The sequence below is a fragment of the Fundulus heteroclitus genome, chromosome 14, assembly GCF_011125445.2.
Source record: "Fundulus heteroclitus isolate FHET01 chromosome 14, MU-UCD_Fhet_4.1, whole genome shotgun sequence".
Taxonomy (NCBI): Eukaryota; Metazoa; Chordata; class Actinopteri; order Cyprinodontiformes; family Fundulidae; genus Fundulus; species Fundulus heteroclitus.
Window position 1 is genome coordinate 32,573,726 of NC_046374.1, and position 26,837 is coordinate 32,600,562.

General features: G+C 39.2%; 3 protein-coding genes and 1 long non-coding RNA gene across 12 annotated transcripts in view; 2 read left to right on the plus strand and 2 right to left on the minus strand.

Moving 5' to 3' along the window:
- The window catches only part of LOC118565829, a 47,061-nt gene extending 38,550 nt beyond the window's left edge, over positions 1 to 8,511 (minus strand). For 2 of the 5 annotated variants that reach the window (XR_004932624.1, XR_004932623.1), the window contains exon 1: positions 3,808 to 8,422. Coding sequence is in view for 1 of the 5 variants with exons in the window: in XM_036146866.1 (XP_036002759.1) it covers positions 2,848 to 2,918; positions 3,198 to 3,560; positions 3,808 to 3,863; positions 8,429 to 8,448 (510 nt within the window). In the remaining 4 variants the exon portion in view is untranslated. The other 3 variants (XM_036146866.1, XR_004932622.1, XR_004932621.1) reach the window with 3 other exon arrangements.
- Positions 1 to 26,837, minus strand: part of LOC110368156 (ICOS ligand) — a 502,595-nt gene that overhangs the window by 275,250 nt on the left and 200,508 nt on the right. For 2 of the 4 annotated variants that reach the window (XM_036146896.1, XM_036146895.1), the window contains exons 2-3: positions 13,167 to 13,222; positions 12,257 to 12,619 (exon numbers count right to left, since the gene is read on the minus strand). In XM_036146896.1, coding sequence (XP_036002789.1) covers positions 12,257 to 12,619; positions 13,167 to 13,222 — 419 coding nt within the window. Of the gene's footprint in view, positions 1 to 11,054; positions 11,899 to 12,256; positions 12,620 to 13,166; positions 13,223 to 14,214; positions 14,582 to 26,837 lie in introns of those variants that run through there. The other 2 variants (XM_036146894.1, XM_036146893.1) reach the window with 2 other exon arrangements.
- Positions 1 to 26,837, plus strand: part of LOC118565830 — a gene marked incomplete in the record, with an annotated part of 395,980 nt that overhangs the window by 172,871 nt on the left and 196,272 nt on the right.
- Positions 1,435 to 26,215, plus strand: LOC118565842. 2 transcript variants are annotated; one of them, XR_004932645.1, is made up of 5 exons: positions 1,435 to 2,017; positions 24,868 to 24,915; positions 24,997 to 25,381; positions 25,629 to 26,000; positions 26,146 to 26,215. It is a non-coding gene; the product is annotated as an uncharacterized LOC118565842 (long non-coding RNA). The 2 variants fall into 2 exon arrangements; XR_004932644.1 differs by lacking the exon at positions 1,435 to 2,017 and having other exon boundaries at positions 24,849 to 24,915; positions 25,326 to 25,381.

The following is a 26,837-nucleotide window of genomic DNA, read 5'->3' on the forward strand; positions in this document are numbered from 1 at the left end:
TAAATTAGACTTAGGTTTGAAAAAAGCCTAAAAACCAATCTTTTCCCAAAATTCTGCAGTGATGGTGCTGAAATGGCTTTCTATCAAGGACTTTTAAAGCTAGCTTGAACATTGACTCTAAAGGTCTGATTGAGGGTTCATCAACTTGTCCCCATCAGGTGATACAGTAGGTCAGGTGGGAAAATATTAGAGCATGCTAAACGATCTTAGCTACAGCAAAACCAAAGACAGGGTCTAATATGCCTAAAGTATGACAAGTTATACTTCATCTTTTTGGTCAAGTTCTTGATATACTTTTTAAAATCAAGATAACTGTCTAACCTGACTCAGAGATGTTTAAATTCAGATATTATATCAACCTTTGCACCCCTGGTGAAAATGTCTGACATTGGAGTATTTACCTTTGTTTTAGAAAAGAACATTCTCTTTGTCTAGTTAGTGTTGAAACGTAGCCAAGACTGGTCAAACCATTCCATCACACTATCCATAGCTTTAGTAAGTTTGTCAGCTGCTAACTGTGTAGTTATGCTGTCATGACTACAAAAGCAGGAAACATTTAGGAGAAATTTGAGTTTAACTTTTAAGAAATGTCACTGCACAATATGAAATACTAGTATCTGGTGTCAGCAGTAGATTAAAAATCATTTTTACTCTTTATTATCAAATGTATACATAAAACAGTTTAGAGATGCTCCAATCGGGCTTCTAATTGGCTGTTAAATACTTCTTTGTTTTAGCATATGTGTACAACATAGTGTCATCAGCGTATAGTTGTACATGTACATCATCACAGTGCTCTGCGAAGGTTAGTTGGTTCATACAGTTTAGATTATTAAATATTGTCAAATTATTAATTCTGGTGTTTTTATTTTTAATCCACAGTATTTTTCTACCAGCTTTAGCAAAAAAAATCCTTACAAGTCAAGCTGGATCATCCAGAATATCAGCCCATACCATGCCAGCACCAACTCTGAGCTTCATTAAAATGTAAAACAGCTGAAATCAATAATTTCTTCTCTGTTGTAGCTGACCCTGATCTGGACTGAGTTTTTTTTTACTTTAGCAGATAAACTTTTGGGATTTCTCCTCTCCATGGTTTGGTTACATATGTTAGCAGAAAAATTAGCTTTGAAACACCTCCTGCATGTTTTATCAGTCCAGCTGCTGCACATGTTACAGTCAGAGACACAATATCAGCAGATCAAGCAGTTCTCAGGGTCCAAACTCCACCAGGATCACTGAGATGGAAACAGGATCAGAAACCTGCAGCTTGTTTCTCTCACTGAGCTGCAGGAACATGTTTCAGCCACAAGGTGGCAGCAGGTTGAAGGCATCATGAAAATCTGAGGTTTTATTTAGTGAAACTCATGAAGTGTGAAGATGGACAGTTTTCAGGATGAGTTCAGACATTTTTACACAATCTACTGAGAGGAGTGTGAGACCTGAGTGGATCAGAACCTTTTCCTCTGGTTAAATAACTCTGATCATTAAAACATCTCCACTGAGGAGATCTTGGTGCAGAGTTCTCCTGGACTTCATCTTGAAGGGGACCAGAACTTCTCAAGGAGACAGTTTTGTGTCTCTCAGTCCACCTAACCCTGGACTCTCAGGTCCTCCAGGTGGACCAGCTGTTACCATGGTAGCAGTGGGCTCAGTTCTACTAGAACTGTTCTGAGGTGTCCATGAACACGTCCTGCAGCAGGAACTGAGCTGGACCTCGGCTCAGGACAAGAACAGACAGGAAGATCAGAAGCTGTCAGACAGCAGAGAGTCTGCAGGTCCAACATGCTGCAGTCCTCCCAGAACCAGAACCTGAATGATCCAGGTAGTCTGGATGGAAACAGTGGAGGGAGGAAGCAAAGGGAGCAGAGGCTGAACTGTGGAGGAAAACCTGGAGTCATTCTGCTAAAATCAGTGATTCAGTCAACAGACACAGCAGAGAATGAAACATCTAGCAGCTTCTGGTGCTTCTGGCTTCTTGATGAACATTTACTGACCTGGAGGCACATCTGTCAAGGTTTGGATCACACAAAGTTTTAGCTTATAAATCTGGACAATCAGATGAAACATTTAACAAAGTCTGATGGTCTCTCACATTATTGCCTCCTCTCATGTTTTCTGATGTTGCTGCATCACAAAGTTTGACTAAATGTCTTTTTAACATCTAAGAAATGGTGGAAAACACTAAAATCATCAAAGCTTAATGCAGGGAACGGAAACGTTAATCATAAATTCTGGACTGAAGATGTTTTGAAGTGTTCAAACAATAAAGATGTCAGGCTGCAGGTTGTGGTGGAAGAACTTATTTTTAAAGTAAATCTCTGTAAACATTGAAAGATAAAAATTTCCACATTTCAATCAAATATTCTGCCCATAAACCAAGAAACGTAAAAAAATATTAGATTTTATCTGCTCTGTCATCCCTAAAAGTTTCCCTTTCATCTTTTCTGTCAAATCAGTCAGATCAGTTATTCATGAAATGTATCCCTTTATTTAACACTTTACAATAAAATATACAATTTAATATTTTTAGTCTCACTTTATTTCTCTCTGAGGAACAAGGAAAAATACTGAGGAACTGTGCGTGTTTAAATAAAGTGAAATTTTAACATGAATAATAGACTGTTTTCATGTGTTTAAGTTTTTATTTGTTTGTTCAAAAGATTTGAAGAAATTTGTTTTTATATTTTCACAGAAAAACGAGGAAAACTGCAGAACCTTGATAAGACAGAACAACAATGCTTCCTGTTAAACTACATGATGTCAGTGAACGCATCACAGCACCATCAGGGTCTAGAAAAACTTCACATGTTGCCAAAGTGCTGTGAAGAAATGTACAAAAAAAATTTAAAAGGCCGGGTTTTCAGGTCTGCTTGTTGGACTTCCTGAGTTTGGAGGTTCAGGCCGATTCTTTGCTTCTGTGGAGATAAACGGGTCAGTTTTATTCATGGAAGTAGAAAATAATAATAAACACAGAGACGGTATTTAGAGAGGATTCTCTTTCTCATAACAAAAAGCAGAATAACAAAAGGAATAGTTGATAAAGTTTGAAACAATTAACTACTAATTAATTATTCATATTCAAAACCAGGATACAGTTTATAAATCTTATTCATCTATTAGATGGAGACGTTTGCTCATCAACACAGTTCTCAGGATTTTAACTATCAGTGAAAATTATAATTAGTTCTTCTCACCAGAGACGTTGAGTTGACATATGTCAGAACCATGACCATCATCAGTCTCCACACCACAGTAATACTGTCCAGAGTCTTCAGTCCTCAGTCTGGACACATGGAGTCTGATTCGTCCATCCTTCAGGACGTGTTTGTCACTCTGGACTCGTCCTGAAAACTTTTCATTCTGAGACTCTGACACCTCAACACCTTCATGGACCTCATAAAGGTCAAATTCTTTCCTAGGAGTTAACAAGCTGCAGAGGATATACAGATCTCCCCAGGGTCGATCAGGTCTGGTGGTGAAGGTCCACTCCAGAGTGATGTTGTGGTTCTCCTCTGCCTGATAGGAGCTCTGTGTCACATTCACTACAAATGTTGCTGCTGAGGAGACAGAGAGGGAAAGAGAGGAGCAGACACACTGAGAACTGGAACATGGGAGTCTTTAAATTACATCTCTAGAGCTTTCTGTCCCATGATGCTCTCTGTGCTGTCAGAGCTCTGCTTGATGCTCTTCAAGTCAAACTGCTTGATCAGATGCAGCTGGAGGATTGAAGTGTTCCCTTCACTGACAGACTTTTCACTGATTATTGATGGATTTAGACTGAACAAAGAGAAGATGGAAACTGACCACAGAGACATGAGTTGAGGATGATGAGCAGCAGGATCCTGCAGATCATCTTCTCCCTGTGAGAGGAGACAGAGGAGGAGAGTCAGCAACACATCAGCTCCAGCATCAGCAACACACAACCAGCAACATCTACAGTCTGACTTCATCCAGTCATTCAGCAGCTAATCCTCATTATTAACCTCTTTATCAGACACTGCTGCTCACCAAAACACTTTATCTCTGAACTCTGAGGTTTCAGTCAGAAACTTGGACATAAAGAGCAAAACTGCTGAGTCAGGACTTGATGAAGGGGAGAAATCAGCAGCAGCCCAGCTGGGTTCTACTGGACCAGAACCACATCAGTTAAAGCAGGTTTTACTAAGTCCTCATGAAGGTTTGTTTCTGGCTGATGGAGGTAGGAAAGCACGGATGAAAACAAATGGTTACTGTTATGAAAAATATATAATAATTTTTATATTAGTGTATTTTTAAAGTTACCCAAATTTTAATTGTTAAACAGTGATTTGGGATGGGGAGTTTTGTAGACTATTTGAAAACACATCAGCTCCAGCATCACTCACTCATAACAAAGCAGAAGTATTTCTAAGTTAACCTAAAATAAAACACATAAAACCATTAAGTTAAGCTAAAATTAGAGGTCACAAGTTAAAAAAAATGAGCCGTTTGGGAGTTGAAAGAGCCAACTGGTCTTTGGGAACTGAGCCAAAGTTGGCTCTTTGAGCAGAAAGGATTTCAGCCATCATTATGTTAGACTGGAAGATGCTGTTTAACTCCACCCCTCAACATTCTTATTGGTTGGCTAAACAACACCAACCAATATGTGGGTGGGGTTAACTATATTCTAGTTTTTAATTTTGTGTTATGTAAAAATAAAAACAATGCTTTATGAATTACCATATTTTCCTCCCTATCTCCATCTGTCTCTAAACTGTTTTAATACTCCATTCTCTCCCATTTTCCATAATTACTTTCCTCATCCTCTCTCTTTCCGTTGCATATTTAATGCATTTCATCAGAACATGATCCACGTTTTCTTTTCCTCCACAACCCTCACATATATCATTATTTCTCTTCCCTAGTAAATACAAAAACTCATTCAAGTAGGTGTGTCCAGTTCTTAATCTAGTAAAACTTATCTCTTCCCTTCTGCTTCTTTCTCCATAATTTTTAATTATTACAGATTTTTGAACCCTATACAATCTTCTTCCTTTCTCATCTTCATCCCATATTTTTTGCCATATTTCTGTTTCTTTCTTTTTAATTATTGATTTACCTTCCCCTTTCCCAAATGTAATCTGATCAATATTCTGCTTTCCTAAAGCCTTTTTAGCTAGCTTGTCTGCTGTTTCATTTCCTTTCACCCCTTCATGTGCTGGTACCAAACCGAACTGAGCATCTATTCCACATCTATATAACCTAAATAAACTCTGATAAATTTCTAATACAAGGTCTTTCCTATTATTTCCTCCTGAGTGTATACTTTCTATTGCAGCTTTTGAATCTGTGCAAATTACCACCCTGTCCGGTCTAACCTCCTGCACCCACTGTAAACTAAAAATAATTGCAACCATTTCTGCTGTGTATATAGATAAAAGGTCTGTTAATCTTTCACAGATGCATATATTGAACTCTGGAATGAATACCCCTATTCCCACATTTCCCTTTGAATTTTTTGAACCATCTGTGTATATTTTTAAACAACTATAATACACTTGTCTAATGTATAAGCTAGTTTTAACCCCGACTTCATTATGTTTCCATTCTCTTTTCATTTCATGTATTTTAAGGTCAACTTTTGTTTCTGGAAACAACCATGGTGGCACAGCATTAATTGGGTTATTTTTTGAAAATGTCTTATCCTCCAGCTCGTACATTTTTGCCCATTCATTCACATTCCAGCCAAAGCCCTTTCTTGTAAATTTGGAATACTCCCAACAATTCTCTATTATGCTTGTTGCTGGGGTTTTTTCACTACTGCTTTTAATTCTGATCCAGTATGAAAGTGATATTTTAACCCGTCTGATTTCTAAAGTTTCTCCAGCCTCTACTAAAAAAGCTTTAATAGGGGTAGTCTAAGTTACTCCAGTAGCTATTCATAATGCCCTATATTGTAATTTATCTACTATTTGTAATGGTGATTTTGCTGCTGCTCCATATATCATACATCCATAATCTATTGCTGATCTCATAAGTGCTCTATATATATTTAATAGTGACTGCTTATCAGCCCCCCAATCATTCCCAGCCACGGCTTTCATAAGATTTATTACTTTCTTGCATTTTGTTTCTAACTTATTAATATGCATTTCCATGTATATGAATTATCTAACCATAATCCTAAATATTTGAATTCAGCTACTCTTTTCATAGGTTGATCATGTAATTTTATTTCTCCTATATCAATATTTCTTTTATTACTAAAAATTATATAACAGGATTTACTTACTGACAATTTAAATCCCCATTCATATGACCATTTTTCTATTTTAATAACAGCCCTTTTTATATTTTTAACTACATGCGATACATTCCTTCCCCTCATCCATATGGCTCCATCATTGGCATAAAGTGCTGATTTAATGCATTCATCCAGATTTAAGAATATATCATTAATCATAATATTAAAAAGTACAGGACTAATTACACTCCCTTGAGGAGTGCCATTTTCTACTTTAAAATCTTTTGAACATTCGTCCCCAACTTTGACTCTAATTTTCCTTTCTGTAAAGAAACTTGCTATCCAGTTATACATTCTTCCACCTATTCCCATATTTTCCAACTTAATCAATAAACCTTCCCTCCACATTGAGTCCTATGCTTTTTCTATGTCAAAGAATATTGCTATTATCAATTCTTTCATTTTTAGTCCTTTTTCTATATCATTAGTAATTCTCACTAATGCATCCATTGTAGACCTTCCTGTTCTGAATCCACATTGATAACTACTTAATATCTGCCTCTGCTCTAACATATACCCCAATCTTTTTACTAATATTTTCTCCATCCATTTACATAAGTGAGAAGTCAATGCTATTGGTCTGTAATTATTTGGGTCTGAAGAATCTTTTCCTGGTTTATTAAATGGGAGGATTGTTGCAGTTGTCCATTTATTTGGAACATTACATTCTCTCCAAATTTTATTAAAAAGTTGGAATATAAATTTTAATGTTGCTTCCGGTAACCTTCTAAACATTGCATAACATAGATTATCATCTCCTGGAGCAGAGTATCCAGTATCTTTTATAACTGTTTTAATTTCATTCATACTTATTTCTTCATCTAATGCTGAAACCGATCTATTTTTCTTTTTATAAATATCATTAAATTCTTTTAGATTTTGTTCTTTTTGATTCCTATGTATATTTCCTAAATGCTCCCCACTATGCACTGCTGCAAATGCCTCACCCAAAACATCTGCCTTATCTTTATTTATCACCACTACTTCTTGACCGCTAACCAGTGCTGTAATTCTAACTTGACTTCTTTTTCCACCCATCTTCTTAAACATTGACCAAACATTTTGTAGTTTAATTTCTGCTCCAATTGAAGAGCAATAATTTCTCCAAGTTTCCTTTTTAGCCTCTAATTATTTTACGAGCCTCTGCGCCTTTCTTCTTATATTTAATAAGATTTTCTCCTGTCAAATTTTTCTGTAGAGTTTTAAATGCTTTATTTCGTTCTTTAATCACTCTACTACAATCCTCATTCCACCATGGCACAATTTTTGTCTTTCCTTTGATTGTTGCTTTTGAAATACTAAGTTCTGCAGCATTCAGTATATGTTCCGTTACCTGTTTAGTGCACTCATCTATATTTCCTTTTAATGTGACTAAATGACTTGTTCGCTCACAAACTGTTTTAAAAATTTGCCACTCAGCTTTATTAAAACACCATGTTGTTATTCTGATTTCATCTTGTCTAAATAATTTATCTTTAATGATTGTGCTAACAGGAAAGTGATCACTACCTATTGTGGACTCTCCCCTCACACACCATTCACAAGAACTAATGATCGTACAGGATACTAATGTTAAATCAAGACATGACATAGTTCCTCTATGTCCGGGTTTCCCGCAGCGCTATCTTTGCGAGGCGGCCGCCTCGCTAAACTCACGGTACCGCCTCGCTAACATTAAAAAAAAAAAAAAAAAAAAAAAAAAAAAAAAAAAAAAAAAAAAAAAAAACGTTAACACGCGGTTGTTTGTTGTTTCTATTATGTGCAATTAAATCCCCACACCAAACTTCTCTTCTTGTTATTGATCCTGAAAGTTTATTAAACATCTCACTTTCTAACATTTTACATGGATTATAATAGTTTAGAATTACCAATTCTTTCTAAGTTAAATATTTCTATACTTACACATTCATACTGACCAGGTACTTGATATGCTCGGTTAAAAAAGTGTAGTGTAAACGGGCCTATTGTCTCTGGTTCTGAAACTGTTTTTCTAGAACACAGACACTCTGTGCATGTTTTTTTTTTTTTAAGGAAAACATTAAATCTGTTGTAAACACATACATTCAGATTCCAACAGGTTATTAAAGTGTGTTGTCAATCTCTTAACAACAGCAGAAAATGTCAGATTAAAAACTGATCAACATTAAAATAGAACAGACTGACCTGATCTGATGAGGGTCCATCTGGTAAACAGTCTACGGTGAAGAACCATGTGACCTCCTGGACCACGTGAGTTCTCTGTGAGCCATTCATGAACATTGGAAAATTGGATTCTCAAAGCCACAAACCTCTAGACTGGCTGCTACACACTGTTACCAATTTAGTGGCTTTTGCAGATTTTTTTTTACTGGAAATAGATGTAGACTTCTCTAGCAACTTTTTATTTTTTTTAAATGAGCATTGACAAATTTATCAACTTTTTCAAATGTCAATAACATTTTTGTCAACTACATTGAACACATCTTGGTTTCCAACCCCACGATGTTCACAGAGCTGCCAGCAACACTGATGCCTGAGCAGTGAGGCAATGAGCCCCTTCTAGTACAAACAGGGCCGGTTCTAGCCCTTTGGTTGCCCTAGGCGAGATTGAGTTTTGCGCCCCCCCCCCCTTCATTGACTCAAGGTGAGTCAAAGTCAAGCAGAAATGCAATAACAAATGTACTCTTCATTTGATCCATATCCATCAAATTTTCTTAATTCGTTTGTGAGACACACTTTAGGTTGGGGGAGACTTGAAAGAACGGGAGTTCTGAGGGGCTGAGGGAAAATCAGTAAGGCAAAAGGAGGAGTGTAACTCAGAGCTGTATTGAACTCAGTGAGCCTCTCCTTGCTACTGTCTCCAATATTAGGCCACTAACCTTCTTGTTAACTAGATTAAGCACCGTTCATCCGGTGTTTGGACACTACTAAGTGAAATCTCATTAGAGCTCACCTGGTTATATAATTAAATATAAACTAAAAGCAAACAATCTAGTGATGGTTGTTCTTGCTGGATCATTGGAGGATTGATGTGAATCTTTTCTGTTCAATAAAGGAACAATATGAGTGATCCTTTATTCATAGTTTGATGTATAAAAATGGCATTTCTGGTGTGGTGGTTTATGCTAATTTATCTGTTTAATTTAAAACTGATCAAAGTCAGGTTGTATGTGTTACAAAATATGAGTTGCTGCTAATAGGTGTTGAGTTTTTGTGTCTCACTGAACTTATCATGTCAGAGACGCCACTGCTCATCAGGTAAAAATGACAATAACAGCAACAATAAGGAACAACCCTAACCCTCAGTTACCATTCCAGAGATGAAACTGTGTTGTTCACAGATCTCTCTGAGAACCAAACAATGCAGAGACACGCTCCAGCGCTCTGAGGACAGGAGGGCATAACTGAAAGCCGTATGAGTTAAAGCCTTTTCTCTGAGAGCTGAGAGAGTTTCCTGCACTGTAGAGACAGCCGAGTATGATTCCTGTAGAAAAGAGATCTATCAGTCATTGTTGATCAGAAATAGAAACAGAACCAGTGTACTCGTTCTGCTTATAACCAGATTATTTATCTCCATAAGTTAATGTTTATTTATATAGAGCCTTTCACAGACTACAGAGGGTCACAAAGTTCTTTACAAAAATACACAAAGTACACAATACACAATAAAGTGGCACCAGCAGGAGGAGCAGAAGAAGAGGAGGTCATGCTGGGTAGATCTGTGGTCAGATGCTCCTGCTGCAGTTTGACGGTTCCTCAGTTTTGATTACAGAACGTGGGAAATGTCCAAGATTGAGTGAAAAAGCTGAGCAGATTCATCAGGAGTCGCCGTCAGTCAGTGTCTGCTTGTGGAGGCTGCAGCTTAGATCTAGAAAGACTAGATGTTAGAGCAGCAGACTGCCACCATCGCTTCATAGAGTTCATTTCCATCTCCAGAACCTCCTCTGGAGCCATTTGGACCTCCCTTCAGCCCTAAACTGCTGAATAAAAGCCTCTCAGTGGAAACTGGAGCCATCAGAAGATTTACCCTCAGAGTTCAATCCGTCCAGTTTCTGCAGACTTTTCTTTGCTCCGTTCAGCTTCCCTGAAGGTAAAACAGTTCTGTGGGCTCTACAGTTTGATCACTTTTATTTTTATTTTCTTTGTTTAGTAAAGTCCCTTCAGATGACATGTTGGTAACTGATGTTCTATAGATAAAGTGAATTGATTTGATCCAGACCACAGCAGCTTCAGACCATCACTCTATAAATGTCTCCATTCAGTCTCTTCCAGTCAGAACGGTTCTGATCATTCAGAGCAACACAGGTTTTAATGTGTTTGTCTGCTCCCTGTCAGTGGGCGTGCACTGATCTGAGCTGTGCTTTGAATTCCCCCTTTGTGTTTTTAGGCACCAACCCAGTGAGATGTAATGTAGAGGAGAGTCATAGTGAAGCTGCACAGGAAGTGTCTTCATGGGTTTCATCACAGGCTGGAACAAAGCCAGGATTGGGGATTGTTGTTGAGACGTCTGTTTTAAACACAAACCAGTAAGAGCCTGTGTTCAAACACTGCTTCCTGAAAATAAAAGCTATTTTACTGCAGCCTGTATGCTTCATCTGTTTCATTCTGTTCACATTAAGTTAAGTTAATTAATAGTTTACTATTTCAACAATTGTTGAAAGCTGGAATAAACAGTAGAGCTAATGATGTCAGTGTGAGTTTGTTGCACCAGGACAGAGGAAGGTGGTCTGGGTTAAGAGAGGATTGTAGAATGCAGTTTATTTATAAATGCATAAAAAGATTACAAAGTTTGTCTGTCTGTCTGTGAATCTGTTTTTTCTTCAGGAAGTGATTCAACACGTCGCTCTATTCTCACTGAAACACTGAAAGAGTTGCTTCAAGTAGACACAACAGAGGACAAGACATACCTGAAGACACTTGAGAAAAAGAAAGACTGTCAAGTGTCCCACTAAGACCTTTAGGGACAAAAGTGAGAAAAAGAAGATTAATCAGATGAAACTTTTAACAAAGTCTGATGGTTTCTCACATTATTTTCTCCTCTCATGTTTTCTGATGCTGCTGCATCACAAAGTTTGAATAAATGTCTTTTTAACATGTAGGAAATGTTGGAAAACACAGAAATCATCAAAGATTAATGCATGAAAAGTAAAAGTTTCTAAATTCTGGACTGAAGATGTTTTATGGTGCTTAAATAAAGACGTTAACTAAAGGTTGTGATGGAAAAGTGAGACATAAAACTGCTTAGATCTGCTTATACACAGGTTTATTTCAGCATTGAGTAAATAGAACCACTGTGCTATCATCTCCTGATCCTGTTCCTGCATGTCTCTAGATAAATCAATCCTAAGATTCAAAACCTGAATGTAATAACACTGAGGTTCAGACACCTCTGGTCTGAGAGCCACCTGTGGCCCTCAGGACCATCTAAACATCCTTCAATAGTTCAGATGATGTTTCCCAAACAAAATGGAGGTTTAAATGATACTTGAACCTTTTTTTCTTATGCCTAAATATGAAAACCTACTTAGTTGAAACAGAGCGATACTTTTTAATGACAACCACTGCAACAGCTAGTGTGATAATCAGTCCAGCTACAGCCATCAGTCCAGCATTTCGATGACTGCTTCCATCCTCGGTTCTTCCCTCCATGTTCTCTGCAACACAGAACCAGGTGTGAGTAGAGCTGCAGAACCCAACAGGATCCATTTAGTCTCTAAACTGCTGACACATCATTTTCTGCATCCAGACCAGCTGCTTTCTCCAGACTCATCTACAACATCTTTAGAAAACACAAACATCTGATCTGACACCTTCACTGCAGAACCAGAACCACATTCAGTCATGAAGGGACTTTCCCCCTTAGATCAGACACAGAACACAGTGCAGAACTCTCATTGTTACTTCTATGTTTATTTTAGACATTTTAATTGGATTTTTTCTTACATTTAGAGCTGGAAAACTCCAGGGAGCTGCTGAAAACTCTAAAGACAAAGAGACGCACTGACAGCTCACCTTGAGGAGGAGCTACATCCAGGAAGATGACAGCAATGGGGTCAAAGGTCAAAGTGTGTCTCTTCCTTCGGTTTGCTTCCCTCTGAAAAACTCGACACTCGTATGTTCCTCTGTCGTTAGTCGTCACGTTCTCCAGAACCAAAGACACGTCTCCATCCTTCATCTGTCTGTCCTGCAGGTCCACCCGGTTCTGATAAGATGGATGCTGGAGTTCTGGATCCAGCTGCTCATCTCTGAACAGGAGGACATATTCTGGTTCTAGATCAGGTCGGGTCCACTTTACAAAGACAGCAGGTTTCTTGTTGGGGACTTGACATGGCAGAGAGACGTTCTTTCCAGGTACAGCTCTGATGTTTTCCTGAACTGCAAGACAGAGAAGAAGAACAGAGCAGAGAGGTTAAAGAGGTCCAACAGAACCGCTGTGGTTCCACAGTAGAACCAGAGAGAACAGGAACCAAGGAGAGGATCTTGGTCTCTGAACTGGACTGGTAGAAAGGCTCATGACCCTAAAACAAGAACTATTACTGGAATCAGCAACAGTCTGGTTCAAATGATCTAACAACCATATTTGGTTATTTGATGAAAAATTTATTAAATTTAATTGTTTAGGCTGTAATCCAATACAATATATTTGAACCTTTTGGTGAGACACTTAAACAGGAACTGAGCTGTTTTTATATCAGGTTTTTATATCAGTCTGGTTCAAATGATCTAACAATGATATTTGTTTATTTGATGAAAAGTTTATTTTTATTCAGTTGTTTAAGTTTTCATCCACTGGTTTGATAATTTTATGAGTCGAGTTAAGAGCTCTAGATGCAGCTGGAGGATTGAAGTGTTCCCTTCACTGACAGACTTTTCACTGATTATTGATGGATTTAGACTGAACAAAGAGAAGATGGAAACTGACCACAGAGACATGAGTTGAGGATGATGAGCAGCAGGATCCTGCAGATCATCTTCTCCCTGTGAGAGGAGACAGAGGAGGAGAGTCAGCAACACATCAGCTCCAGCATCAGCAACACACAACCAGCAACATCTACAGTCTGACTTCATCCAGTCATAACATCAGGACAACTCTGTCTTTTTACCCCCACCAACACAATGTCTGTGTCCACGGTCTGTTTCCTGCTCTGGAAATCTCTAATAAAGCTTTCTGTAGTTTATGGTGGACATGTTTTATATAATTTAGTACACTAGTTGATCTTTTATCAACTTTGTAAGACAACAACCAGCATGTGAGGCTAAATAAAGCATCTTTGAGCTGCTGTCTATCATCCAGTCCCTGTAAGTCTTGCAGTGCATTGTGGGAGGCAGAATAAATCAACTACTTTGGGGATTGCTGCCCTCTGCATCTGCTGGCAGCTCCTTTGGCCTCTCTGAGAAAACATCCATGTTCTCCTTCCACCTACCAGCTTCCCTGATCAGAAACATTTTAGTTGAGCAGAAAGCAGGATTGTGTAAATGAAGCTGCTGATGGTCTCTGATCCATTCTGCTTGGTGAGCAGGCAGCTGTTCCTCCATCCACACTGACACTATTATCTGTGGAGGCCAAGGAGCAACCTTCAGTCTACCACTGGAGGGTCAGGCTCTCTGCTGCTGCATTTATTTATTCAATCATTTAGTTTAAAAAGAAGTCAGACTATTTCAGCATTCCTGTACTAGACATACATCACAATGTTTTTACTGTTTACTTTCCTGTTCTCTATGTGTTAACCATCTTTTCTGTTCCACAGCAGTTCAGCGGTTAATAAAAGGTTTACTTTTGTCATCTCTGTTTCTAACTCAGTACAAAATATCTTTTAAATTTGTAGACTGTATTTATGACACACCAAGTTTACTCTATATCTGTATAAATATGGATAGAGAAACTATTCATGCCCCCCTGTCAGCTGTCAGATGAACATTAAACAACTAACAGATAAAACAGTTTAACACAGCAGATATAACATACTCACCTTCTCTTCTTTTCCTTCAGCCCAATTACTCTCTCTTTACTTAATGCTCTGAGCTTTATATAGAGAGAGGAAGGGACGTAGTCACTCATTCTGAGTCATTCTATTGGTGAACTCATACAAGTTTTTTGTTTTGTACTCGCCTTGTCAACAAAAAGAAATGTGCAGACAGAGGGAATTTCACACAAACCAGACCGGAACTGAAGTTAAGCACCAGACCCACATGTCACAAGTTCCTTAAAATGACCCTTAAAGTGCTCACCTAAATTACACGTAAGTTAATTTTGCGCACCTACATTCAAGCGCAAGGCAATGCAGCACGCGCACCAAAGTACTCCTGGTTCTGTGTAGTTAAACAACATAGCATGAAACACAGCTACTAACTCTCCTTTGACTGTTATTGGGAGATTTTGCTGAGGACAGCTAATGTACTGGTTCATGAAATGCACACTGGCTGCTGATAAAATCCCCTGGGGCTGAGGGAAGTTGAGGGGAGAGGAACAGTAAGAAGGGTAAGGCACAGAAACACAGCGCATGTGGTTAAAAATGAGGAATTAATAATAAACAAAACTTAGAAACAGACTAAAAGGTGTTTTAGACTGCATCCGGTTAGCAGAACTGTTTTCTGATCCAGCGTGCAGCCGTGACTGGTTCTGAATGAAGGATTCATCTGGCAGCCACTCTCCCCCCTTACCTCCTGCTACGCAGTACCGGACCGTACCGCCTTACTTTCACCACTGGTTCACCAGTGGTTAAGACCAAATAATTGTGGTCTTAACCACTCTACTGCTCCCCTGTTAACACGAAATGCAGCAGGAATTACTGATGGCCACAAGTTATGAAAGAAGTTGAAACAGCTCAGCAGAAGGCATGTTTAGACAGCTGTGAACGGATCATTGGCAGCCCAGATGGGCTTTGTTATTTTTATGCGTGAGAAATGCCATGTGCTGCGTGTGAGAATGTGAAGTTAGTGAAATGCGTGTCACACGGTCAATGCTGGTGGAAAATCTGTCAACTTTTCACAAAAATAATCACAAAGCTAAAAATCTTCTCCTCCTAATTTAATGATCAAAGCTGTTAAGTTCCCATTTTTAACAGTTTAGCATCCAGCAGTGGTAGCATAATATCCCTGCTGTGTGAACCTGTGACCTTGTGATGCTGGGATGAACTCAGGGTCAAACTCCAGCCGTCTAAGAAGGTTTCTCTGCTTTTGGGCTTCCGGTTTTAACAAGCTCTCCCTTCAGGGAGATGTTCCCCCCTTGGCTCTCTGTCTGTAAGGTTCTGGTCTCCATCCCCACACATCTAGCAGTGGTTGTACTGCTGAATCTGCTGGAGATAACTCCATAGTTTTCCACTAAGCCTCACAGGGAGAACCTCACCAATGTCCTGGAGGTCTTAATCCAGCTGCTAAATAATGAGCCCTTATAGATGGGAGAGCCTCTCTGTTGTTAATCCAGTTATAGTTACTATTGAATATCTGTGAACGATGTTGAGACTGAAGTAGGTAAAGACGTCTGGAGAAAAGCAGCCTCAGCCCAGGAGCAGGAGTTTATTTTTCTGATGTATTAAATCAGTGTCAGTAGAACCAAAGAGCTGAATTAAAGTTCTGCTAATTTAGACCAATGATAACAACGGTCCATTAAAACAAAGATGGCCGACAGAATCTGACCTTTAGAAACATGTTTAGTCTAAAATCATCGTAATGGTTACATGTCAGATATATTGATCATTCATGTATATTAATGCTGTAAAAGTCCTGGTTCTTCATTAATTATGTCCAGATGTTCTGTGAAATTTAAATTTGATTTTGTGGTGATTTGAGCTTTAAAGGGACAGCTGTTAGTGGGTTTGGGTCAAAGGGTGTTTTGGGGGTTTTATGTGGGTTTATTCTTTTAGTCTATAAAAATAAAAACTGCACATTCAAAGATTTATTTCTGATCTGCAAAGGTTTCTGTGAAGGTCCGACCAGTAAGGCACAAGGACAAAGGCATATATAAAAAGTATTTTCTATTTATTTTTCCCAAAATTGTTCACAGAAGACTTCGAACATCAAATCTCAAGAAAAAACTGACCTACCACAATGAACACACAGGGGAATTTATACACAAAGGCTAGCCTACACAAACAAGGAGGGGAGGGAGATGAGACAAAGACAACAACGCATCAACATAAATAACTAATTCAAACCAACATATCTTGACTACAACACAAGTATCAAACAAGACAACCTAACACCACAGAGGGGCAAAAACTATATCGTGTGAAGACATTTAAATAAATACTAACACTGAGAAAAAGATGGAGGAACCTCCACAGTTTCCTTCATCTTTCATGTTTTCTGTCCTGTGTTCAGCTTTATGTTTTCCTCCTAAGTGACACTTTATGTAACTTTAATGTCTGTAAATGAATAAAGTGAAAGCAAACGTCTGTCTGGGTGTTCTTGTAGCTTCAGAGGCAGATCTGTTCAGCTTTTAAAGACAGAAACTGTAGAGAAAACAGACACATTTCTCCAATCTCTCATATAAACTGCAGGCTTCTAGTTTTTCTGACGCTTTATTCTAACTCTGCTGTTTGATGCTGAACGCATGAAATAATAATCTGGAGAAAAATTAACAAGAATCAATCATTTATCTTTAGTTTTCTCTATACTTTACAGACATGTAGTCAGGACCTTTATTCACTGTTGAAATGTTTGATAACAGAACGGAGAACAACTGATAATACAAGCATTTAAACTTACATTAATTACATTCTACAAAAACAAACAAGAGACATAATATATTTCCAAATCAGAAAGAAAATGATCAAAAATATTACCTGAAACCATCAGGCAGTGATGTGAACTATTAATCAGATTAATCTTCTTGGTCTTTATCAGTGAGAGCAGAAACGATGTTAAAGGAGCAGAGCTTCACATCACCTGAGTGAAGTTGGCCCCCCCCCCCCACTCTCTTCAAATCAGACAAAATTGGTGTCAAACGTTTGTGCAGCAAATATTTTCAGGGCTGGTTGACCTTTGTTGACCTCTAGAAACATTTGTTTGTATCTTTAAAATGATAGCGGCACAAACGAAAATTTTTGCTGCACAAACCAGCACAAACGTTTGACAACAATTTTGTCTGATTTGAAGAGGGTGGGGGGGGGGGGGCAACTTCACTCAGGTCTTCAACCATCATCCTCCTTTACTACTGCGCCCTCTAGTGTTGAAATGCAACGAAAACTTTATTCCACTTTTGGTGGAATAAAAAAATAAAAACATGTTTTTATAATGAAAAACGGCGAATCAGACTCCATGAGTCCAGACTGAGGACTGAAGACTCTGGTCTGTATCTGTGTGATGTTCAGACTGATGAAGGTTCTGGATCTGGTTCTGGAAGATGTCGACTCAGCATCTCTGGTGATTTCAGCTGAAGGTGAAATAATTACAGGATCTTCACTGTTAAATGATCCCTGGTGGAGTTTGGACCCTGAGAACTGGTTGATCTGCTAATATTGTGTCTCTGACTGTAACATGTGCAGCAGCTGGACTGATAAAACATGCAGGAGGTGTTTCAAAGCTAATATTTCTGCTAATATTAAAATAGTCTGTAGAAATCTCAGCACAGCTGGAAAATATTTAAATTTCTAATATCAGTGTTGGAAAAAAGTTAAAAAGAGATGAAGTAATAAATATTTACTGAAGTATTTGCTCAGATTTTTTCTCTTATATTACATTTATGTCAGAAGCAGAAAGAAATGGTTGATTTCAGCTTTTGACCCTTTTAATGAAGCTCAGAGGTGGTGCTGGCATGGTATGGGTAATATTCTGGATAATCCAGATTGTCTGGTAAAGGCACCACATACTGATGTTATAATTATAAAGCTAGGTTGCTAATGCTGGTATAGAAAAAACTGTGATTAAAAATAAAAACAGAATTAATAATGTGACAATATTTAATAACCTAAACTGTATAAATCAGCAAAACCTCCCAGAAAAGAGCCTGAACAGGTGAACGGGCTCCACAAAGCCCAGATATTTAACTAATCCAACATTTCTGCTGTTTCTGGAGCAGCAGCTCCTCCTCTTCATCCTCTTCATCACTGCTGCTTGTTCACCATTCACTACAGAAATGAAGAGGTTCTGATGTGGTTCTGGAGGGAAAACATCAGAACAGAACAAATCAAAGGGAACTGATCCAATCAGCCAGATGTTCCTCATGTTCCAGGATCAGACCTTCAGCTGGAGATGCGCTCAGTTCCTAGATTCACCACCAGGTGGCGCTCCAGTACCAGCTGTGATGGGAGAACTGGTCTGAGGTCAGATTTAGTGAGGATCTAGCAGCTGGATTCTCTGCTGAGAGATTGAACAAAGTCCTGCTGCTGCAGTTGGAGAAACTGGACCAGAAGGAAAACTCTGCTGCTTTAGAGGAATTACTGGAAATATGGGAAATAAAAAGAGTCTGGAAATTATTCTGGTAGATTCTGACCCATCAAGGTCCAAATCAGAATCTGCACCACATGTTGGTAAAGGAGCAGAACCTGTCTCCATCATCAGGAGGTTTCTGAGGTCAGAGTCTGAGGGAGAAGCTGCTGCAGGAAATGCTCCACCACTGTGATTTAACCTGCTCTGTCCACTAGGGGGCAGTAATTCAGGTTTCACGGCTGGGACTCCTGAGCTCCTGCAGAATAACAGTCCATGCTGACACAAAGTGGTTTTCACAGAGAGATGAGCTCCTCATGGATCACTCTGTTGTTCCAGCTGATGGTTTCCATCAGTTTGTGAATCTTTCTGGACTCAGAATGATCTGAACTGTTGAAGCAGAAGATCAGATCAGTTTCCTCTCAGTGATGAAGCTAAATGTGATCTCAGGGTTCCTGACCTCCAACATCTGATGATCTGTTTCCCTTCAAACAGCTCAGAGTCTGTTTCCTCACAGCATTTGCAGAGTGGAGCTGTGAGGCTGTAAAAGTAGAAACGCTCTGGCATGTTGTCCTTCTCCTTCAGGAACGTTTCTAGATCAGCTGTTCCTCAGAGTCTCACTGGGACACTTTGACCCTGATGACTTCGTCCCTGATGATGCCGTTCCAGGGATAAACCAGTATACGGCTGATCTGAGCTTTCTACTGAATCCAGCCTTAGAAAACTTAAGTTTATCTTTGAAAAATCAGTCATTGGAGCATCATTCAAATCTGCTGACAAGAAACTGTTTCTACCAGTTGAGGAAAATCAATAAAAAACAAGAATTGTTTAAAAAGTTGATCTTGAGCTGATTATCAGTCTGTTTGTATCTTCTTCTTTAGATCACTGCAACAGTTTATTTTCTTGTCTAAACTAAAAGGAAGTGTCTGCAACAGGTCCAAAGTTCTGCAGCTAGATTACTGACCCACACCAACAGCAGGGCTCATGTTTCTCTCCTTCTAAAATCTCTTCACTGGCTTCCAGTTTCTCTTTGTATTAATTTCCAGATCTTGGTTGTGACTTTCAGATCTTTTCATGGTCAGGCTCCCTCCTACATCAAAGACCTGTTATGTCTCTATACTCCCTCTCAGAGGCTGGGGTTGTTGGTTCAGAACCCTCTCATGGGTCCTCGCTCCTGTTTTAAGTCCAGAGGAGAACGTTCCTTAAAGAACGTTGTGCCGAGGCTCTGGAATGATCTACTGCTCCCTTTATGTCTGATTTAATCTGTTGATGCTTTTAAGAACAAACTAAAGACACACTTTGTTTCTCAAAGCTTTCTGTCTGCAGCAGTCAGAGGGTTGTATGACCACCAAGCTAATTTCTGCTTAATTTAAAACACTGAGATAATAATTCTATATGTATTGTGTATTTTATGTGTTTCTTTATCTCTATGTGTATTGTGTACTTTGTATATTTTTTGTAAAGCACTTTGTGACCCTCTGTAGTCTGTGAAATGTTCTATATAAATAAACATTAAGTTACTTAGTTACTCTGATTGGTTACAGAATTACAAATGTTATGGATATTTTCAGGTTTAACAAAGGAATCCAAAACCTGAAAATAAAGTTTCATATTCATGAAAACCAGACCGCTGGTAGAGAGAAAATAATCAGTTTATAAACAGAACAAATACACTGGTCCTGTAGTTGTGATCAACAATAATTGATAGATCTCTTTTCTGCAGGAATCATACTAGGCTGTTTCCAAATTTGGAAAAAATGTGTGACTCACACCTTCGCCACAACTTTTCCTTTTACCTTGCTGGCAGCACTCCAGAAATGACGAACACACCTTGGCCGGCCTAGACAACTTTTCTCTGAGATGTGGCTCTGTGAGCTGCAGCATAACAAACTCTGAGGGCCTCAACCAAAATGCAATACTGAAATATAGGAGACAGGCAAACATTCAGACCATTACTATAACTAATGTGTAAAGAATGATTGTGAAAGATGTTCAGCTCAGCGTGGCATTAAATGGGAACCAAGCCAGAGAGACGCTTCAGTAAAGGTGTTTAGGATCCACAGTTCAACAGATTTAAGCCGACAACTAAAGAGCTCAGAGTCAAGAAGCAGAGAAGCTGAATCCCAGAGAAACTCTGACATTTGGTCCCAGACTGACGGCATAAAGACCTTTTTACATCCACAGTCATTTTCACTAAATCATTTATCCACTGAGGACTTTTCCTTCTTTCCAGGCAGCTTGTATTGTGAACATCTGAGCCGTCTGGGTTCTCCTCTGGAAGCTGCAGCTGGAGAACCTGGTGGATCATGATGGAGGTTGGAGAGGTTCTGCTTTCAGGTTCATCTCTGCTGATTAAGGCAATGAGAGAATTTGGTCCAATCAGGTTAGAGCTTTCAAACAGCTGCTTCAGCTTTTCTCTCCTCTGCTTCAGGTTCTTATTTAGAGCATTATAGAAAATATGTTTCCTCTTTCTGTGACTTCATATGAGCTCAATAAATGAAGGTTTATTTTGACATGAAGTTTATTTTTCTGCTCCTTCACCCGGATCTAAGAAATTGTTTCTGTTTTTTGCTAAAATTATCTCAGAAATACTTTTTTCTTTACTGAATCCATACTGTCCAATCCACTTTATTTATAAAGCACAATTTTAACAAACACAAGGTTTCTGAAGTGTTGTAAAAATATAAATCACGCTAAATATATAGCACAGTAAAATATGAAGTATACAATAGAAAGATAAAAGCAGTAGAATAAAATTTAAAAAAATAAAAGCCACTGCCCGCACATGATCAAAATCTGCATGTTTACACATAAACATCAACACTCTACATATTCTGTCATCAATCTCTATTTTACATAGAGTCAGTCCCTGCAGTTATTGGTTACATTTCTGTTCTGTATTTGGCATTAAGACAACAATTCTTATTGCCTCGTGTGGTAGACAGGACATAGGAAAAAAAAGGGCACTCCCTGTCCCTGGCAGTCAGTCATTGTTAACATTTCTGTTCCTGTTTGGTTTCACTTTTGCACATTAAGCTCCCCCTTCAGTCTCTGCAAAACCGAAAGAAGCTTCATAGTGAACTTCAGAGACTGCAGCAGAAGAACAAATCTCTCTTCCAGCTCCTCTGAAGTGTTCAGTTTCTAATGAAACAGTAAAGTGAACAATACATCCCTCCATCACTCAGGACACAGAGGTCTCACTCTGTCTGAATTTCTGCTGCAGTCAGCAGGAAACTTTCTTCATTTCTACCTGATGGTCTGAAGGGTTTAGTGTTGGTGGAGATCTGATCACTGTTCATGTAGATTTAGCAGAAAACAACAGTCCCTCCACCTTTGGAGGCTTTCTGTCTGCTGCTGATGGGAATCTCCTACTAACCTGTTTGCACCTTTAACTGGGTTATTGGTCTCATCATCAGACTGAACTTTGATCACTTCTGACTCTTTGGGTTTAATTTCTGGGTTTTAATCATGTTCACCTTTGACCTTGTGTGGTTCACATTATAGTTCAGAGGTCAATCACAGTAAAATCGTCTGTATTGGCTGAAAATGTGTAACGTGTAAAAGTTAAGGTGAAAGTAGTAATTTTGCTAAAAGAGTGAATAAAGTATAAATGTTTGCAGTTTTATCAATTGGGAAAATTTAAATAAACAGTGGAGCTCTTTGATCAACCAGAGGAGAGAGAGATCTTCATTTTGAGGTTGTTGCACCATGACTGAAGATGGTGGTGAGATTTTTTTTGGCCCTTGAAATTATTCTGTTTGGCCCCTGAACCGGATCAGAAATGGTCCAAATTAGGCCCTCCAGCAGAAACACATGATGCAGAGGTTTAAAAACATTAAAAATCACTCTTAGTGAGATTTTAATTTAATCCCACCATTGTGTGTCTCTCAATCCACCAAACCCAACTCTCTATAAATGTTTGTTTAAATATTGAACTTCTGAAATCTCAGTGATCATGTCCAACAGGCTCTCAGTAGACAGCTGTGGGGCACAAATCCTACGGCCTCAAGCTCAGATCTTCCAGTCAAAATGCTGGAAATGAACACGTTAAGTTTATGTTCTGCTGGATAGTGTGTAACCATCTAGGCAAGGCAGATTTATTTGTAACACATTTTAGAACAAGAACAAACTTTAGATGATTAAATCGTTGGATAATAAAAACAGAATAAAAGCAAATAAGAAGAAGAAGAAGAAAACCCTGAAGCTGAAAGTGAGACTTTCCTTTCAAAAAATGGCAAAATAACATGGTCCTCAGCAGCATTACCAACACGGCAGGCATGCAGAACAAAACATTGTAAAGATGACCTCAGGACCCACAAGGTATGCCGTTTCTCATGCCCATGATATTGTTTCTACATTCTACCTGTTTGTCACACCAGCAATAGAAAAAATAATCCTGGAGATGACAAATCTGGAAGGTTTTTGCAAATATGGAGACAGCTGGAAAAAGATGGATGAGATTGACCTCCAGGCCTATTTAGGGCTGCTAATCCTAGCAGGTGTGTACAGGTCCCGAGGTGAGGCTGCAGCTAGTCTATGGGATGCAGAGAGTGGAAGGCCAATTTTCCGAGCCACAATGCCACTCAAACTCTTTCACACCTACTCAAGACTGATACGATTTGATGAACGTGAATCAAGACCAGCAAGACATGTGACAGACAAACTTGCAGCCATAAGAGAGGTATGGGACAAGTGGGTGGAGTGGGTACCCTACCTCTACAATCCAGGGCCTGACGTAACAGTGGATGAGCAACTGGTTCCATTTAGAGGTCGTTGTCCTTTCTGGCAGTATATGCCCAGCAAGCCAGGAAAATATGGGATCAAGTCATGGGTGGCTTGCGATGCCAAATCAAGCTATGCTTGGAAAATGCAAGTCTATACTGGGAAGTCAACCAGTGGATGCCCAGAGAAGAACCAGGGGATGCGAGTTGTGCTTGATGTGACAGAGGGACTGAAGGGTCACAATGTGACATGTGACAATTTCTTCACCTCTTATGAACTCGGACAGCAGCTCCTGAAGAGGAAGATCACCATGGTTGGTACAGTTCCAAAGAACAAGCCTGAGCTCCCACCTGCACTGCTTGTGTCAAAGGAGAGAGAGGTTTTCTCCTCAAAATTTGCCTTAACGCCCACCACCACTCCAGTTTCCTACCTCCCAAAGAAAAACAAGAATGTAGTTCTTCTGAGCACACTGCACAAAGACGGCGACATTAGTGATCGTGAGGACAGGAAGCCAATCATCATCCTGGAATACAACCGCAACAAAGGAGGTGTGGACAACCTAGATAAGTGATTGGAACATATAGCTGCAGAAGAATGACTGCACGCTGGCCCCTGGTCATCTTCCACAACATCATTGATGTGTCCTCCTACAATGCCTTTGTGATTTGGAGAGAGATCAACCCAAACTGGATGTCCTGTAAGCACAACAAGAGGATGGTGTTCCTGGAGCAGCTAGGAAAGGCACTTGTAACTCCACTCATTGAAAGAAGGAAGCATGTCCCCCGCACAGAAGCCTCAGCAGCAGTTGTGAAAGCTATTCAGAGTGCAGCAGCTCCTGATCAACCTGAGGATCCATCTACCACAGCCACTTCCCCAGCTAGGGCAAGTAAGAGGAAGAGATGTCAGTTCTGCTCTCAAAAGAAGGACTGTAAAACACATACTGTGTGCTGCAGGTGTAAGAAATATATCTGCGAAGACTGTGCACTTGCATACTGCCCTACATGTGCTAATTAGTTGAATGGGTTATGTTATTTTTCATATTTTTGTATTGTACATTCTCTTAAATTGTTCACTGGAGAAAAGTAAAAGAAAATTAGTCATTGAGATGAATAAAAATGCATTCGAAACTCCTTTTTGCAGATTTCTTTCTTTTCTTAAGCTATAGAAATTCAAGTGGAGAGGGAAAACTCAAGTATTCACACATTTTGTGGTGAATTACAATATATAAGATGACATTTGGTGTTTAAAATTCATTTAAGCTGCTTATATTGGGGGTTTAGTGAGGATGGGTCATTTTGACCCGGAGGACACAGGGTGTAAACAGAAAATGAGGACAACAGGAGGGTTAATTGCCGCATTGCTAGACAGGACACTGGGAAAAGAAAAAAAAAGGTGCAAACTAACAGGTTAAACTTGTTTGACCAGATGTCAGTCTGCTGGGGTGTGTTTTCCAGCAGTTAGAAAGAAGGCATACACTGTCGCCTCCCTCCCAGTCATGACATGATCTTTCTGCAGATCCTCTTTCTCTTCTTCAGTCTCCTGGAGCAGCGAGGATCGTTGGACTCACAGCAACAGAGGAGACGGTGAGTATGTCTGCTGTGTTTTACTGCTTGATGTCTTTATGGATCCATTTGTTTTCATCCGTGCTTTCCTACCTCCATCAGCCAGAAACAAACCTTCATGAGGACTTAGTAAAACCTGCTTTAACTGATGTGGTTCTGGTCCAGTAGAACCCAGCTGGGCTGCTGCTGATTTCTCCCCTTCATCAAGTCCTGACTCAGCAGTTTTGCTCTTTATGTCCAAGTTTCTGACTGAAACATCAGAGTTCAGAGAGAAAGTGTTTTGGTGAGCAGCAGTGTCTGATAAAGAGGTTAATAATGAGGATTAGCTGCTGAATGACTGGATGAAGTCAGACTGTAGATGTTGCTGGTTGTGTGTTGCTGATGCTGGAGCTGATGTGTTGCTGACTCTCCTCCTCTGTCTCCTCTCACAGGGAGAAGATGATCTGCAGGATCCTGCTGCTCATCATCCTCAACTCATGTCTCTGTGGTCAGTTTCCATCTTCTCTTTGTTCAGTCTAAATCCATCAATAATCAGTGAAAAGTCTGTCAGTGAAGGGAACACTTCAATCCTCCAGCTGCATCTGATCAAGCAGTTTGACTTGAAGAGCATCAAGCAGAGCTCTGACAGCACAGAGAGCATCATGGGACAGAAAGCTCTAGAGATGTAGTTTAAAGACTCCCATGTTCCAGTTCTCAGTGTGTCTGCTCCTCTCTTTCCCTCTCTGTCTCCTCAGCAGCAACATTTGTAGTGAATGTGACACAGAGCTCCTATCAGGCAGAGGAGAACCACAGCATCACTCTGGAGTGGACCTTCACCACCACACCTGATCGACCCTGGAGAGAGCTGGTCATCTACTGCAGCTTGTTAACTCCAAGGAAAGAATTAGTCCTGTATCATTTCCATCAGGTCCATGATGGTGTTGAGGTGTCAGAGTCTCAGGATGAACAGTTTTCAGGACGAGTCCAGAGTGACAAAGACGTCCTCAGAGAAGGACGAATCAGACTCCATGTGTCCAGACTGAGGACTGAAGACTCTGGTCTGTATCTGTGTGATGTTCAGACTGATGATGGTTCTGGTTCTGGATCCTGTCATCTCAACGTTTCTGGTGAGTTCTGTTATTAGAAGTCTGTCTCTCAGGCTTTAAATTACTGAGAACTATTTGGACAAAGTTCACCAGATTGTAGCTGAGATGAAGCTGATCCCAGATCAGCATCACCAGCTTTAAACTAAAGTTTCCATCTTCTCTCCAGCAGCTGCTGATCAGCTCCAACCTCACACTGAGAATCCACAACCAGACCATCGCGGAAGGAGCGGTCTTTATTTTTTTCTGGGTCTATTAGGAATTAGTGTTTTTTCATTAATTATATTGGTATTATGTTTTAATAAAACAAAGTGTAAAACACATTTCTTTACATCCAAACAGAAATGGAGTTTCTCAGAGAAGCAGCCCATTAACCCTGAAAACAATGTTATAAAAATCTGATAAAACACAAGATTTTGTTCTTTAAAGTTTATTTTTGTTAAAGCAGCAATGATGAAAATATATTTCAGTGTAAACTAATCAGTCATGATTGATTTAAATCAGGGGTGTCAAACTCATTTTGGTTTAGGGGCCGCATTCAGCTTAATCTGATCTCAAGAGGGCCACACGAGTAAACTCATTGCAAGATTAAATAGAACTAATAAATGTGGACTTGTTGATTTTCATATTTTAAAATAATTTCACTTTTACACAATACATTATGAATAACCTCAGCGTTTTTAAGAAAAGTATGTGCAATTTCAACAATACTTTTACTCAGTTAAACATTTACTTGTGCATTATGCATAAGAACTGATCACAGTGATTATACAATGTTGAAAAACATTTATTCACATTTTTTGGAACTTAAAAACACTGTTCTGCATGACAAAATACATCAAACAGATAAAAATTAAGAAA